Source organism: Hibiscus syriacus, unplaced genomic scaffold (assembly GCF_006381635.1).
Source record: "Hibiscus syriacus cultivar Baekdansim isolate YM2019G1 unplaced genomic scaffold, ASM638163v2 tig00110933_pilon, whole genome shotgun sequence".
NCBI lineage: Eukaryota > Viridiplantae > Streptophyta > Magnoliopsida > Malvales > Malvaceae > Hibiscus > Hibiscus syriacus.
This window is the reverse complement of record NW_024062919.1, coordinates 1,333,142-1,350,674: the sequence shown is the minus strand read 5'-3', so window position 1 is coordinate 1,350,674 and position 17,533 is coordinate 1,333,142. Positions and strand designations below refer to the sequence as shown.

Sequence of the window (17,533 nt, the reverse complement as noted above, 5' to 3'; positions counted from 1 at the left end):
GTTCATTTACACCCCTAATGATAGAACTCTCTTTAAAATCAAATATATTTTACTCGTATTTAGTTCATTTATAAGTCAGTATAAAAAAACTTATTTATAACCGTTTATTTAACTTTAAAAATAAACTTAATCGAATTACTTATAAATTGTTCAATCTCCTATTCCTCAGTAATAGATAGAGAGAATTCAAACTTCTAAGAACTTAATCTTAACTCTCAAACCAGACTTCATCCACAATTTAATCTATGATGATTATAAATTATTTTACAATAGTAAGCTTCAATTTATCTCGTTAACTATTGTTTTTGGGTTATTCCTGTTGAAAGTTTGGTTGCTAGTTGGTCTGGATAACTTCTACAGTGCTGGAGTTTTCGTTAGCTGCTTTGCTTGTTTTGTTGGCTTTCTCTTTGTCGGTTAGGTCATTAATCAATCTATTTCTAGGTATGGTCTGGATCGTTTTTGTCGAAGCATGCAGACGTTCTCTGTTCTTCATTTAGATGACGTTAGCTATGCTTGTTTCAGCCCCATTTTGTCTGTGCTGGTTCTAGAGATGATGTTTGTGTTAAGTCTTTAAAGTGTCGGTTCAAGGTGCTGCCGTTACACTTAGTTTGTTGGTAGTTGTAATGTTGCATTGTTCCCATCCTTGCCTTTGGCAAGGGGCTTCAGAAATTGAAGGGGCATCTTCGTGTGTATTGTGTTTTGTTTTGTTTGTATCGTTTGGAGTTGTATTTTGCACCTAATCAAGAGTACTCTTTTCCTCCACTTAAGTTTAGGAGGTTTTTAACAAGACTCCTGACTCGGGATTTATTTAATAAAGAATTTCTTCTGTCGAGCAAAAAAAAAAAATCGATTAGAGATACGTACAATGCTTCCTATGATTGGATTGGATATGATATATAGATTGGGTAGCCGTCCCATTTGTGTATGCATTTATAGAAGATGAATGTGATCCCTCACATTAATTAATCATATGAACAAATCCATAGGCAAATAATGTGGATAAAATTGAGTATAGTATTGCTCGCTAACCCAAGAGATCCTCAAATTGATATGTACTTTTTTCTACTTCACACAATCCTTCCATCACGTTTTATCCATTAGTTTTGAGTGGACAATATTTATTTTATAATAAACTATTTTATTTTATTTTTAAATATTTTATTTTTAAATAAGTTTTAGTTTTTATTGTTATTCTTTTAAAATATTAAACAATCAGTTGATCTAGTGGGATGAACACTATATTCCTTAAGTAATATTAGAAGTTTGAATCTTAACGTTTACGAATGAAGTAAACTGGGTTCGAAGGATCGCCTTCATAATATGCCTATGCAAAACCTGATCCAATGGTTAAATAATAATTATTTATTAAAAATAAAATTAAGTTACTATTATAACCTTGTAGGTATATAATTTTTTTAAAATATACTTTTTTAATTTAAGTATACTTTTTAAATTGAGATGATGTCACTAAGTAATATCAAACTGAGGTACACGTTTTAAAAATATACATTAAAAAATAAAAGAAATATTTATGTAAATAGTTGGACTTATAAAAAAATATATTATTTAAAGTGAATTTAGACAAAAAATAATATTTATCTATGAAGATTTTTTATTATGAGTTTGAATTTTCAATAATAAATTTAATATTTTTATTTAAAAAATTATAATAGTTCAATTATATCTCTTATTTATTTTAGGTGTTTAAATTTTATTAGATAAGTGTTTAACGTTTTATCTATTACTATTTTAAGATCAATTTCGCCACGATCATTAAAAAAATTCATCAATCACTTAAAACATGACACATGACGTATTCATAATTTTTTTAAAATTTATTTAAAGAACTTAAAATTATTGTTTTTAAAAAAATTCTAAATTTCTCTAAAATCATAAAAAAAAACTTCTAAAATCTCTAATTCCAAAGTTGATTATCATTGTCGGCCACCATTGCTATCGTCGAATGTCCACCCACCTATAGTCGAATTTCCACTATTGGGCATCTCCTTTACCATCATCACAATCTTCTAAATATCTAAATCTCCCTAAATCTTCAATATTCAAATCCCTAATTCTTTCCTCCTCCAACTGCCCCTTCTACCTCCCTATAAAATTTGTTGCAGGGCAGACCAGGGTTTTAAATCGCGGTCGCGGTCGCGTTTTCGGTTATTTCGGATTTACCGTGATTGCGGCCGTTGCGTGTAACTCGGACAGCGGCGAAACCGCTATATCGCGACCGAAATCACGATCGTGGACCGTTTTTTAAAACCTTGGGACAGACACTTCGTCACACCCTATCGTCGATGCACCCCAATATTGTTCACCCATGTTTTCTCCTCTCCCCATCCTCGATGCTCGTCTGCACTCATCATGAAACCAATGTAATCACCCTTTTCCTTCTCCCATTTGCATCATTCGACCATCATTCGACCTACACCGCTCACGAAAGGGGCACAAGAGGTGGCTAATTTTGGCAACAATAAATGGGATTTGGAGATTATGGACAAGAGATTTAAGGTTTTAGAGATTTGGAAATTAGAGTTTTATGAATTTTTGGATTATTTGTAAAAAAAATAAGAAAAGTTAAGATTTTTTTTTGAAATTTTATATTTTTTTCAAAAAAAAATTAAATTTTAGACCAAATATCAAACCCTAAATGATTGATTTTAACAATTTTTTTAATAGTCGTAATAAAATTACCTTTAAAATAATAACGTTAAAATTATTAGACAGATATTTTGATAAAAAAACTTTAAATACATAAATAAACAAGAAATTCAATATAAATATTTATTTTTTGATTAGAACTTTTAAAATAATATTTATTATACTTTATAAATACAAATAATTTATAATATTTCAATTAATTTGGTGACCATTAATCTAAGTAACAAAATATTAAATAATGATATAGATTTTGTAGCCATGTACATCACGGAAAATCTATGTCATGACTTTCGGTTGTATTGCCCATAATTTGTATATGTAGTCGGGCTAAAGGTACGGCCGATGCTATCTTCTCCGAAAACCCAACCCCATCGGAATATCAAGTCTAGTTTTTAAGCTAACATTACAATGGTCAGATAAAAGATTATCCAATAAATAAATATTAATAGTAATTAAGATAAATTATAATGGAATCAAAAAAAAAGAAAAAAGAAAGAAAGAAGGAACGAAATAAGAAACCTTATAAGTTTATACACTTTAAATAGGAATTTCACACCGAATACTTAGAGTTAATTGTATCACATGTCCTCAAGTTAATAATTTTAATTTTAATTAGTCTCTAAACTTTTAAATATTCCATTTTCATCTTTAAACTATTACCTTCATTCTAAATTAGTCTTAAAACTTTTGAACATGCCAATTCTATCCCCAAACTATGACATTCATTCTAAATTAGTCTCCAAACTTTTTGAACATTTTAAGTTCACCCAAACTATACATATATACTAATCACATCCATTGTTAATAAGATCGTTAGACCAAGTTATATTATTATATTTTAAAATAAAATAAAATTTAGTTTAAACTATGACTGGAACTAATTACATATTTGAATGAATTTGGAGATGAAATTGGAAGATTCAAAAGTTTGGGGACCAATCTAAAATGAGGGTCATAGTTTAGGGATGAAATCATAATTTTCAAAAGTTTAAGGACCATTTAGAATGAGACTCATAATTTGAAGATGGAATTAAATATTCAAAAATTCAAGTATCAATTTAAAATAAGAGTCATTGTTTGAGAACATATCTTGCACAATCTATAGTACTAAAATTGGTTCATATAAATAAACATGTCTCATACTTGGTATCCGGATTATAAGTTTCCATTTTTCCTCGCTATAATTCACAAATTACTTATTTTAAACGTCAATTTTTCGTTCTTCATTTAATCATTTTGAAAACATAATTTATCATTATAAAGATATCATAAATAGAATATAAAACCATAATTTTATAATTCGAATCTCTACTTTTTCGAACAGCAATTTCCTCTGCACATTTTACAAACAATATTAATGTTATCGACCTTGGATTTACTAAGATTAGACAATCGCAATCTCATGATTATTCTCTTTAATTTGGTTAACGACTCCACTTGTTTGATCTTCAAAATTCCCAAAGCAATGCGTAGAATGACTTTAAATTTGGTGAAAACTTCTTCTCTATCTTGCTAAAATGGCATATCTTACTGAGAAAATGCAACGTTCATTAGAAGAAGAAGAAGCAATGGGTAGTCATTAAATCCAAGCCACACCCTGCAGCAGCATCGTTGTGAGAGAAAGATTAAGGGCAGTCCCTTAAACCTTATCTCACCTTCTTCTTGGAACAACAAATGCCCCTTCTAGTGCCTAATATTAATGAAAGAAAAACCCTGTGCTGGTGTTTCATTCATCTTTTTCCGGGTTTTCTTTTTCCCCACACGAAAATGTCATTAATGCAGAGGTTAAACGCCATTAATGTCCCCCGTTGTGTGGTCTTAGTCTGTACACATGACATGGCCCTTTCCCTCTACGCCTCTTTGTTTGACTACACGTTCCATCATCTTTGTTCAATCCTCCATTTCCATGATTTTAGAGTGTGGGCTCTAAGGGCGCTCCAAATTCACCCGTTTCTGTTAAAAATTCTAAACTTGAATATTAATTTGTTAATTAAGATACGAAAATTAGACTTAGATTAACTTAGGTTAATCTAACTAAAAAATTTCCAACAAATTTTGATTAATTTAAAAAAATTGCCGAACTTTGTTTGATTTGGTTAATAATTTTTAAAAAAATTGATTCAATTAATGATTAAAAAATTAATTAATTCAGTTTTAACTAATTTGATTCGGCTGATAAATTGAATTAACCGTTTTAACATCCTTTGAGGCCCTGGGTTGGAACACACTTATAAGAGTGTATGAATATTTATTTTTAAATGATTAATAATCTTTCGAACATAAATTATCTTATATCTATCTCATACTAATAGAAAAAACATCCGTTATATTCTCCCTCTACACTCCCACACTCTTGCTAGGCAAAGCTCTATCACCACATATCTGAAACCAAAAGTCAAATCTCTATAATTATTTGTATTTATTGAAATAAATGGAATTTAATTACTTAATTCTCTTCAGATGAAATTTCATTGTTATTTGAATTTTACAACAAAAAAGGCCCTAGTGCAACGACAAAACCCATAGCAATATATATTGAAAAACGACGTTATGCTACTGATCTGGAACATGTTTAACTTGAACCTATTATTACAAGGTAAAGGCCGGTAGGAACATAAACATCAGACAAGAACCTCATCAATGGGATAATTCTGTTGTGCACTGATCTAGTTTAAGGTCAATTTAAGACATTTTAACTTAAAATATTATATTGTTCAACCAAAAAATTATTTAAATTTATAATATTTGTGGTTGCAACAAAAAACTTACGTTTATGACTTACACCCGAAAATATTATTCTATCCGACCTAAAAGTAATTTTAGTTTTTATTTGTAATATTTTCATCTCAACTTGCACTTATTTTTTGAATAGTATGAGGGATTACAAGTACTCAAGCTCAATACTTTTAAGGAGAATAACACCCCTTTAAACTAAGTTCATTTGATGAGTTCTATCACTCGTTCTTTTATAAATACCACAAATCAATAATAATCTATTTTTATGTTTTAATATGTTATTTTATAATATAGTTGTCAAATTTAATGCAAGAAATCATTTCATGTCATTTTCATTTATTCTAGTAAAATAATATTAATTTTTTCGTCAATCATTTTTCAAGCAAAGCACAATAAAATACTAGTATTATTTGCTCTTTTTCTTTTAACCTTTATACATTCTACTCTTCCAACCAAGTCTTGGTCGAGCCTATTTAAGAAGGGGGTGGTTGTATGCTGGTGGCACTGGAACTTAGTTAGGTCTACCGTGTACGTGCATTGTTCTTTCAAGAGCTTTTGCTGGTTTACTTCATTTCTTCCTTCTCCGTTAGGGTATTGTCTTTAAGGTATTAAGCTAAAAGATGAGTTACCTGGGTGTGGGAGTTAGCCCCGGCAATGTCCCCGTATACCGGGCACTGATTTGAAGGTCATCGATAGAAGAGTGAAACTTACAGAGCTGGTCTTAAGGTGTATGATATGTGGCCTAAGTGTTCTTGCAGCTGTTCTTGTGGGAACAGATACTCAGACCAAGGAAATCTTCTCGATTCGAAAGACAGCTAGATTTACAGACATGAAAGCCGTTATGTAATGACCCTTTGCTCTCTAGACGTTATCCCCTTCTTTTAAAGTTTCTACTTCTTTTGATAAACTTTTGTGTACATTTTACCCAGGTTTTTGGTGGTAGCAAATGTCATATCTGCAGCCTACTCATTGGCACAAGCAGTGCGTTGCGCTGTGGGTATGGTGAGAGGAAGTGTGCTTTTCAGTAAGCCTCTGGCTTTGGCTATCTTCTCTGGAGATCAGGTTTATTTGTGTTGTATTCTTTGTTTAGTATTGTTCTCTTTGCATGCATCTCCCCCATACCTTATATATGTATGTGTATATATATGTATGTTTCAGCAGCAGAAATATTCATATTTCCAGAATTGGGTAAAGCGTTCATTTAACCAAATATAACCATTTATTTTTGCAGTTTTCATGCTTACATTCTTTCTAAAAGGAAAAAAGATGATTCTTAATTGCATGCTTAGTAGATGAAAAAAAGGTTTAATACTCAATTCAGCCTCTTAACGAGAGATCGATTGAAAGGGGTGGGTGGGAGAGTGGCCCCTGTAAAATTTAAATTCTCGTGCATTTTAGATATTTTCTTTGTATTTTTCATTAATTATTTGTTTTCGTCCACTAAAATTTTATAAGTTGACTCACCTAAAACTTGATAAGTTTGCCCTCCCTTAATATGAAATTATACATCTGTCTCTGCTTAACTATTTTTTTTTTCACTTTGATACCTAAACTAGAATTAAAATGAATATTAGGCCAAAATAAAGTAAAAAAACTGTAAAATGGGAATTATCTCTAAGTAGGTGGAATGAATTGAAAGAGAAGAACAATTGTTTCATTCAAGTGGTAGAGAGAAAAGAAATAGAAACTGAAAAAGAAAAGTTGGTCACAAAATTTTGTTGTTAGACAAGCTTTGAATGTTGAAGTTAATGTATTTGTCAGGGTAGTAGGTAATATTGCTGCTAAGCCTTTATTTCATATTATTGTCTGGAAAAACGAAAACCCTCTGGGAACTCATATAACTACGTGTACCCTCTATAAGCAAGTTTCCTAGGAGAAAAAAAGGTTGGTCATTGATGCTGTTTCATGGAGATTGATTGTTGATCTACCTTTATTTACTTGTTAACTAAATAGTTAATAATTTATTTTACTTTTCGTGTTCGTTCTATGATTTATATGAGTTTTTCATTGTAAACGCAAATAAGTAATGGTGGACGGGATCTTCACGCGGTTTTGAAAATCTGATAAGTAATGGTGGTAGGTGGAGAAGGAAAATTTGTGGTGATAGTTGGCTGATAATGCACATAAATGAAATGATAAAATTTAATGAACATGTGAGAATCGTGTTGTAGTTTACACTTGCATGGCTTGGTTTGGTTTTCTTGGGTTCACTTGATGTTAATGAATGTAAGTTGAGCATTTTTGTTTGAGTTCGAGTTTGAAAATCATGGAGCTTCAATAATATGATTTAATCCGGTCGGAAGCTGAGTTTCAAGTCAAAGTAGTGAATTTGAGTCTATCTTGAGCTTAACCTTCTTACTGTTTGAGTTCAGTTCGACTCGATCCAACCTTAAACCCCATATTTAGTTTATTTTGATTTTGTCCTCCATTTTCTATTGTTAACTATACATTACCTCTCTCTGAACTGATATCCTGGCTTTGACCCTGAATACATGAGTCACGTTAAGGAGCTTAATTGAGTCAAGTTTAAATAGTTCAACATTACTTCAAGTTTAAGTTCGAGTTTGAAAATCATGTCAAGGAGTTTCAATAATAGAATTCAATCATGGAAGCCAAGTTTCAAGGCAAAGTAGTAAATTTTAGTCAATCTTGAGCTTGAACTCCATACTGTTCAAGCTTAGTTCGACTGGATTCAACCTTAATCAAACCTTAACAATATCCAGCATTTGCATTTTCCTATCTTGAAGGAGAGGATAGAGTGGCCCTGATTTAAGCAGGGCATGTCTTTTATGTATCCAGAAATGAGCATGCACATGCACACACATATATATATATAATGATTAACATACGATGTTCTTTTGCAGGCCCTGGCGTACTTGAACGTGGCTGCAGTGGGAGCCGCAGCACAATCAGCTGCGTTTGCCAAACTGGGGCAAACGCAGCTCCAGTGGATGGTGATATGCAACATGTACGGGAAATTCTGCAATCAGGTTGGTGAAGGAATAGCAGTGGCACTACTGGTGTGCATTATCATGGTGGTCCTGTCTTGTATCTCTGCTTTTGGTGTGTTCCGCTTATATGGTGGCAATAAGGGCAAGAACAGCTCCGGCTGGTAGAAATTTGGGTGCCAATATGTACTAATTTGTTTCACTTTTATAGGGTAATTTCCAAGGTTTTTTTTTATGTAATTTTACGTTTGTTATATATAATATATAATGTTAATGATGATAAAAGTGTAGTTTTGGAATCCATTTGACAATCAATAAATGAAGGCTGTCCCCCCCCCCCCAAGAAATTGTTACTCGGTAAAGCTGCTGAGTTTTTCATGTTCCACACCTCTGCTAGCACGAAAGAGAGTAGAATAGGATACGTTATTGAAACATCAAAAGTTTAAAGTTTAGGGACCAATGCAAAATAAAAGTCATAGTTTGAGATAATAACAAATTCCTTCATCACTAATCTCACTTGATTCGTACATAACTGACAAAAGATTTAATTGGAAATAATCTGTAAATTAGATCGTTGCCAAGTTTAAACATAGGAATTAACCTATAATCAAATATTTAATACCGATCACGAATGCATTAATAATATAACCTAAAAACAATGAAAACTTCCATGTTTGATTTTATTTCTTAATTTAGATGTCATTTTGCTCATAACGTATCGCACAAAAATAAAGTTGTCACCACGTTTTGCATAGAAAAAGATACCTGTTCTCACTCTTTCAGCAACCACCCATCTTCTCATCCCCTCCCTCACTAACCCTCGCCGCTGCTTTCAACAAACGCACTTCTAGAAAATGGTAAACCTCAACGTTTCTGTATAATTTGCACTCAGGGATACACCGAAGGCAGTTATCGCTTGAAATTTTCAAATTATCGTATATTTTATATTTTTCTTTATATTTTTTATTGATAATCTGTTTTATAAGTTTTCCCTCATAAAATTTTAAAAGTTCATCCTGTAAGGTAAAATCATAGGTCCATCTCTAAATATACTCTCTTCTATGCTGAATTTGCAATTGTTTCTTATCTCATTTTCTCTTCTGAGACAGAGTGTGCGTGCTTCTCTGTTTGATAACTTTATCAACGGTAATCCATGTGAGGATATGTATGAATCATCGTATTGCAATTGCATGTCGATATTGATGCTTCTGTGATGTTTTTTCCCCCTTGGTTAAATGATAGAATTGCAGTTTTAGTCCTCTTAAGTTCACCTGTACCGTGTTTTACTCTAATGGAATTTGTTGTAATTGTGATTTTGATAAGACTACCTCAAAGCGCCTATCGGGAATGAAGGTTGCAATGTTTCAAAGGAACATTACAAAGAGGGGATCTGTGGCAACAAGGAAAAGCAATGGGTACCCTGTCGGTCCAATTCTTCTAGGCTTCTTTGTCTTTGTGGTTGTCGGATCATGTATGCTGCCTCTCTGCCCTTTTATTTATAGGATTTGTTTGTAAATTTTTATAAAGTATGAGGACTGAATTGTAACTATATTCATTTACTTGACAGCTATTTTTCAGATGATTAGGATGGCAACCAGCAAAGGCATGGCTTGAGGAGGAGAAGAGGAAGTGAGACGATAAATAGGACAGCGGCCCTTAAAACATGTAATGAATGAGTCGTGTTACTTCGCTAAATAAAAAACGTAGCACAAATGATGTCTTCTTGACATCTTGGTTTGGTTTTTTTAATGAATAAAGTGCATGCATGTTTACAGTTACGGACTCATGTTCCACAACTGACGTCTTCTTAACATCTTGGTTTGTTTTACATCTCTTGCCCATTGTAAATATTTTGAGGAAGGGGGTCAGTGGGAGGGTTCCTTCACAAGTTTAAATTTCCATATAATTTAAATATTTACTTTATATATTTTTTATTAATAATATATTTTATTCTTCTAAAATTTCATAAGTTCAACACGCCTATTATAAAATTTTAAGTTCAATCTCTATTTTAGTTGTCTGAATATTGATTGTAATCACCACGTAAACAACAACAAGGCTATGTCCGGTTTCCTCAAAGATTCGATAACACTTATTAACACAAACGAAAGTGAACAATCATACAGTTAACTCATAAAAAAATTTCAAAAAAAAAAGCATACATTATAAGATAATAAATTAAAATTATTAAAAAAATTAAATACAAAATATTCAACTATTTTTCATCAACTTTAATTTATTATTATTTCATATATTATATATAATATTCAAAATCTTATTATTAAACAAAAGATTTTATTTTAATTTTGTATGTTATATTAAGGACCCGTACTCTTATGTTATAAGATTAACTTCTAAAACATTAAGAAAAAAACTAACTTTTCAAAACTTAAGAGAAAATATAAGTTATCGATAAAAAAATATCACAAATATATAATAATTTAAATTTTTTTAACAATATGTTAACAGAGTTAAATGTATTCTCTTAGGTGTATATACGATAAGGTGCGTACTGGTTAAATATATATATACAGATAGAGAAGGATAAGGTGTGGATGAACGACAATGAAAGTTCACCCCCTCATAGTAATCACACTTGGAAGTAGGTGCCAATTGCCACCCAAATAAGCTTAGCAATAACATCCCAAAAGCTCTGCAACTCTCGGCCAAAAAAATAATAATAATGAAGATCTCAACGCTCACTCTCCAAATCTCCCCCTCCCCATCCGGCTCCAAGCCACACCAACCTCACCACAAAATCTCCACCACCATCATCCACCCCCTTCAACGCATCACCACATTCAAAACCCACAACAACAACCACCGGAGCACGCCACCGAGAACCACTGCAATAATAAACAAGCCAGTGATTCAAGAAACCCACAAAAGAGAGCGCACATATGCTCCACCAAGTGATTTTTCACGGTTCGTGGTGGTGGGAGCTGTTTCTATGGGTTTGGCTTTGATCCTGATGGAAGCCGATGTTCAAAAGGCTTTGGCTTTGGGTCCTGAAGGGCCGTTGATGGAGGTGTTTTGGGACAATGTGAGGAGATACGCGCTTTATGCACTGACGGTCAGTACGGGGGCTATTTATACCATCATGCAGCCTATACTGGAGTTGTTGAAGAACCCCATCTCTGCGGTTCTTATATTGGTGATTTTGGGTGGTGGAATCTTCATTGTTTCGCAAATACTTTCGGCTATGGTTGGAATCACCGATTTTACTTACAGTTATGGATATTAGGTTTTCAGCTTATTTGGTTTTTGCTTCTCTTTGAGTTTACTCAGTTTTTGTGGTCGTTCCATTAGCACAACTTTATCTTATCCTTTCAAGATAATCTTATCTCTCATGCCGCATATTGATATACATATGTATGTATCGTTAATTTTATGCGGAATAAATATATTACTATAGATTGGATTAATGGCATATTAGCCTGTACCAGAAGATTCGATTCAATTTAATAGTATAAAAATTAACAACTTAAATTCATTTAATTTATATTTGAATTGATTGAAACCTAAACGATTAATCCCTCAAACCAATAACTCCCCGAACCCATTACTCTAAAAAGCTGCATCGAAACACCAAAAGTCCAACAGACTATGAATCCTTTCTGGCCTACCACTCTTCTTACTTCGAAAATTATCTGAATCACACCCTGTCAATTCACTCAAGGCATTATTAAGGGAGTCCTTCGACTCTTGATCGACTTCTTCTGTTGGAGTCACCTTTGGACGCAATAATTCTTCCGCGACACTCTCATCATCCATATAAGGTCCAAAACCCCTGACATGATCCCTTAATATAAACCCTTTCGACCATGCTCTATGGTGACAATTACTACAGACAAGCATAGTATCCCCCTCCTCTACCTTAAAACCCATTAACACCTTCGCCAAATTATCCTTTCCTCCATGGGGCCATGCTCCCCTACAACTCCTAACCCCCGAAGGAAAATCATCAACAGGTACGGTATCATTAGCCCCATTGGGGCTATTAATTTTAAGACAATACCAAAACAGAAGTTGAGCTGTGATTATCTCTAAAATGCTTAACCACTCAGCTTCCTTCAAAACGGCTAGCTAGTTTTTCTCCTCCTTCCTTAAAATCGATGTAGCAACCCTTACGACTTGACTCAGTTTGCTCTATCGAAGAGGAAAACCAAAACCCTCAAACAACTTGTAAGTCACTTTCATAAATTTTGAGTGATCCAAGCTCTGTTTTAATATGGTGTTCCAACCAGAGATGGGCTTCCCAACTTCAAAGCCTTTACCACATCTATGTGCAAAACTTAGCAGCCCCATATAGGTTTTCTGAGCAAAATTATTCAAAGTAAATAGGTTTCGAAACACGAGTATCAAAGACGACGAATTTCTTTGTCAATAATAAATAAAGTAACCGATGAGAATCCACTAAGAAAATCTAACCACTTGACACAGAGCTACGCCATAAGTGTTGAACACATTTTATAAATTTGTGGGTTGGAAGATGAGAATCGACCTCTAAAGCAAACATATGAAGGTAAAACCACAGGAGGACTAAAATTAAATATTTTAAAATTAAAGATAAATTGAGAACGAAATTGTAGTTTAGGAACCTCCTATTTGACATCCAATATGGATTTAGAATATTACAACATTTTTAATAATATATGATTATATTCATTAACAACAATATATCAAATATAAATCATAACAAACGACTGACTTGGCTCAATCCCCTCGACCAAAATTCTAGAATAATGAATGATTAGTTGTTTTCTTTTAAGTTTCATCAGATCATATTTGTGATGATATGACCATATATGTATAAAATATAATTCACAAGTCCATCTCTTCCCACTCAAGTTATATCTCTACTCGTCTTCTAGTACACAACATAAATTGTACATTTCAAAACACTCTTTTCTATTCGATAACAATTAAAAAAAGTTTAATCATTAAGCTCAATCATTAATTATAAATTAATTATAACCCTAATTTAAGGTTAAGAGAAGCGAAACTTTGGACAATAAGACACTCGATTATACACGAAAAGACACGAGTAAACACCTCAAGTAGACGATCCAAATATTATATTAGACAAAAAAACCTAACCCTAAATATAATATTTGAAGAATCAATGCCTAATTATTAAATTGAATTATATGTCGTATAAGAATAGCCTTGCTTTGCTTGATTGATGCTTGTAATACGAAGTGTTGTCCCTCACGTGTTTTGTCTTCACTCCCATAATATATATATATATATATATATATATATATATATATATATATATATATATGTGGGTGAAAGCTATGAGATATACAGGGAAGAACCATGGCTCTGAGATGGTTTCTGCATTCTGCATGTCATGTGTTGGGGTACCAGAACGAGCCTAATAACCTGAGGCACTGTAAGAGCTCGAAGGTCTCGTCGAACTGTGATCCAACATCGTCTCGGAAAGTGAAACAGTACCCCGACTCGGGGTTCCAGATGCCGCTGCACTACCCTCGGTACACGAAATCGAATTACGAGAAGATGGAGGAGTGGAAAGTGGATCTGCTTCTCAGAGAATATGGCCTGAATTTAGACGGCAGCCTTAGCAGCCTTGATGAGAAGAGAGCTTATGCAATGGGGGCATTCTTGTGGCCTGATCAACATTGATCGATTTTCGTCGGCGTTTCAGGTTTGAAGATAATTTCTCGAGCTCGACGATGTATGCATGCAGTTAATAACTATGAGCAGTATTACATAATCGTATTATATATATGAGTTAGAATCATCTATTTATTCAGTTTATCATGTGGGATACGTTATATATCTTAATGAGCATAATTTAGAGAGAGCATATGTACACTCTCTCAACTAGAGTTAATGCCGCCTGCACCGTTATCATTATATATATATATGATTATGTTCATTTTGTGGATAATGTATCGAATATAATTTTTATATATTATATTAAGCTTTTAATATAAATTGTGGATTCTTTTCCCTTTTTCCGGTGAAACAGCAGAGTTGAAGCTGGGTAATTGTAATGATACAATGAAGTCCCTAATGTTTTCTCGAGTTCTCCATATAGTTTTCAGCGGAGTTAATTTGGTTGAAATGGTTTTAAACAGATGGCACTAATTAAGATAATTGCAACACAATTAATGTTTCTCTTGTCTCTATGAGGTAGTTGATCACTAGTTTTTTTTTTTGAATTAATCACTAGTATCCGATCTATTGATCGATTAAATCCAAATTGGATACTGCAAAGGCATACTGCAAAGGCGAAGGCGATTCTCCCTATCCAGTTTGCTCCATTCGCAATGTCAGGATTCGAACCCTGACTTGCTTAAGAGACCTAGTGCCCCATTCCACTTGACCAACTGGTTGTTGGTGTTGATCACTATTTTTTAAGCATTTAATTTATGAATTATTATTTAATGTTAAATTTTAGAGAGATTAGAAATATTAATTTCATGTCAGGAAAGAAAAAAGAGACCTTATAATTTATAAATGGTTGTGTTGTATATATTTTGACAATAGAGTAATGATCCCGCGATATAAGGTGAGTAAAACTCGACTCAGTTCGAATTGATTTTAAGTTGTAATTTTATAAATTCGACTCAAACAAATTTCAAATGCAAATCGAGTTATTTAATAGAACTAGAATAATTCAAAATTTTTAGTAATTAGTTGATTAGTTTTCAAGTTTAAGTCGATGTCATTGACTTTGTATGATATATGTATATCACATATTAAAAAAATATGAAGAAATATATCTCATATGGTTATAGAAAATCATTAAAATTGGAATTAAATAGTATCAAATTATTATAAATATTTACAATTAAATTTAAATAGGAACTTGAACAACTCGACTAACTCGGAAAATTTTCAAATCAAGTTTGAGGTATAAAATATGATTTGTCAATTTAAATAATTTGAATTTTTTTAACTCGACTCGATCAAACACTTATCCCTACCCCATTTTTTTCTACTCTTTTCTAATTATAAGAATATCCAAACCCAAACGTCATGATACAGTGTGGTAGTGGATATGCATGTACAAGTAGTGGGCATAATTTGCTGGAGCCTAGAAGCTTCAAAGGAAGAAGAAAACACATATCCATTTACCCTTACATTACACCGTCTTCTACTACTTATAAGTTTATCATTGCTCTTGCCTTTTCTATATATAAATGCTTCACCAACTCCTACCATCATCTTTCTCATTCACTCCTCAAACAAATCATTTTCGATTACAAGAAATCGACTCAAACTATGGATGAATACCAGAAGCATGTAGAGATGAAGGTCCAAGCTTTAGGCAAATACCACCAGTTTCTTAAAAACACATTGCAGATCGTTGTATCAGTTGCTTTTCTGTCCATTTTCCTTTGCCACTCTTCAAGCTTCGCCTACTCTTTGTTCCCATATTCATTCAATGTCTATTTCTCCACTTTCCTTTTCTCACTATTCACCCACACACTCGAGAGGAAGTACATGTTCCTCATCTGCAACGGAATCCTCGCTTTCATAGCCAAAACCTCCGTCTCTAGCCGGCCGAAAGCTTTAGAAGTTGATGGCGGTGGTGAGTATGATATCCGTCACGTGCCTTTAGTCGTTGAAGTACCAGAAGATAGTTGTGGAGACGAAGTTGAATCTCGGAGAGAAGAAGAAGAAAGTGAAGCATCTGTGGTTGTGGAAGATGATACCAATGGCGGTGAAGAAGACAAACAAAGAAAGAAACGATGGTCGGCGGCTGATCAAGAACAGGATGAGGTCAGTATCAGCACGGAGGAATTGAACAGGAAGATTGAAGAATTCATAAGGAAAATGAAGGAAGAAATCAGGATTGAAGCACAACAACAACAACAGATGGTTGCATCTAATTAACAATATATATGTATATTTGAAGGAAATGTGATTCATGAGCTAGCATATCTTATCATCATGTTACATACGTACGTAGTAATTATAGTATTTTTTTCTCTTCAATATGCTCTACCTTGCTTTTGTATAATTTACCAGACTCGAAATTTAGTATTGTTATAAAAAATTAAAATCATTATATATATTATACGTTTTTTCATAATTAAAATTTTATAAATTCTTCATCTCTTAATATCTTTAAAGTTTACCTTTTATAAAAAATCATACATCTGTCCTTGGTTAGACTATAAATTTTTCTTTCATTTTAAACTATAATTTAGATAATAAAATTTGAATCCTTATATTATTCAATTTCTAAAATTATTATTTTTATCCTTTATAATATATGTTAAAATAATTCATTTGCGGAGCTAAGTGGAAAACGCTAGAATGGACTAGGTAGGAGATGCTATGTAATTTCTATATTAAAAATCCGACACGTCATACAAATAAGTTGATTTTCATATTATAATAACCAATATTACAGTGACACAAGTAATTAAATAATAAAGATAGGATGATGATATATACTATGATTGAAGGTTATTATATTTTAATTCATTGTTTTATTTCCACGATTCATGGAAAGGATCATATGTGTTTTGACTGATAAATAATTGGTATCGTGAAATAAATATTAATTTTTAAACAAAATTACAGATTAAATTTTATAAATAAAGGTTACAGTTTTTAATAAAATATTTATAATCATTAATATATATTGTTAATGTATTAAATATAAAATTTTAATTTTTTTCGATTTGTTATTTTTTAAGTCGTGTCGTACTGTTTTAAAGAACTGGTTGCGATTGGCCAATTAAAATTAGTTGTTGAAATTTTTTAAAATATTTTCTTACAATAATAACCTTACATGACATGTTTACTTAAGTTGAAACGTAACTCAAATAATTGGAATTGACAGTGAACAGAGTATAAAATGGGATGGGTTAATGCGACAGTTCAGAGTGTGGTTCACATTTTAATAGAAATAAATTAAATAGATCATTCGACTTTTTTTCTTACTCTTATTTTTTTATTAAAATTTTAAAATTCATTTAATTATTATTTTTAATATTTTTATTTTAGTCACTCGACAATTTATTTATCAAATTGTATATTGGTTTGATTTTTTTATTAATTTTTAATTGATCACCACATTCATCATTTTATTAATTTCAATTTGGCAACCAAATTTCAATTAAATTATAAATATTAAATCATAATTAAATCAAACCTTAAATCACATAACTTATTTTTACTTGTAAATTCTATTT

General features: G+C 32.1%; 4 protein-coding genes and 1 pseudogene across 4 annotated transcripts; all 5 read left to right on the top strand.

Annotated features, from left to right (window-relative positions):
* The first annotated feature begins 5,921 nt into the window (after positions 1–5,921).
* On the top strand, positions 5,922–8,630 carry LOC120146974 (annotated as a pseudogene).
* Positions 8,631–9,205: 575 nt separating this feature from the next.
* On the top strand, positions 9,206–10,010 carry LOC120147098. Its single transcript, XM_039160550.1, has 4 exons — positions 9,206–9,226; positions 9,461–9,516; positions 9,602–9,822; positions 9,919–10,010. Exons 1-4 carry the CDS (start codon positions 9,206–9,208, stop codon positions 9,963–9,965), a joined length of 345 nt encoding a protein of 114 aa, XP_039016481.1. The 3' UTR covers positions 9,966–10,010.
* A 907-nt stretch (positions 10,011–10,917) lies between these two features.
* Positions 10,918–11,707, top strand: LOC120146969. The gene is made up of 2 exons (XM_039160453.1): positions 10,918–11,602; positions 11,651–11,707. The coding sequence occupies exon 1, from the start codon at positions 11,035–11,037 to the stop codon at positions 11,593–11,595; it is 561 nt and encodes a 186-aa protein (XP_039016384.1). The 5' UTR covers positions 10,918–11,034; the 3' UTR covers positions 11,596–11,602; positions 11,651–11,707.
* Positions 11,708–13,654: 1,947 nt separating this feature from the next.
* On the top strand, positions 13,655–14,220 carry LOC120146971. Its single transcript, XM_039160454.1, has one exon. It carries the CDS (start codon positions 13,674–13,676, stop codon positions 13,998–14,000), a length of 327 nt encoding a protein of 108 aa, XP_039016385.1. The 5' UTR covers positions 13,655–13,673; the 3' UTR covers positions 14,001–14,220.
* A 1,388-nt stretch (positions 14,221–15,608) lies between these two features.
* On the top strand, positions 15,609–16,223 carry LOC120147097. The gene has a single exon (XM_039160549.1). It carries the CDS (start codon positions 15,609–15,611, stop codon positions 16,221–16,223), a length of 615 nt encoding a protein of 204 aa, XP_039016480.1.
* Positions 16,224–17,533: the final 1,310 nt, after the last annotated feature.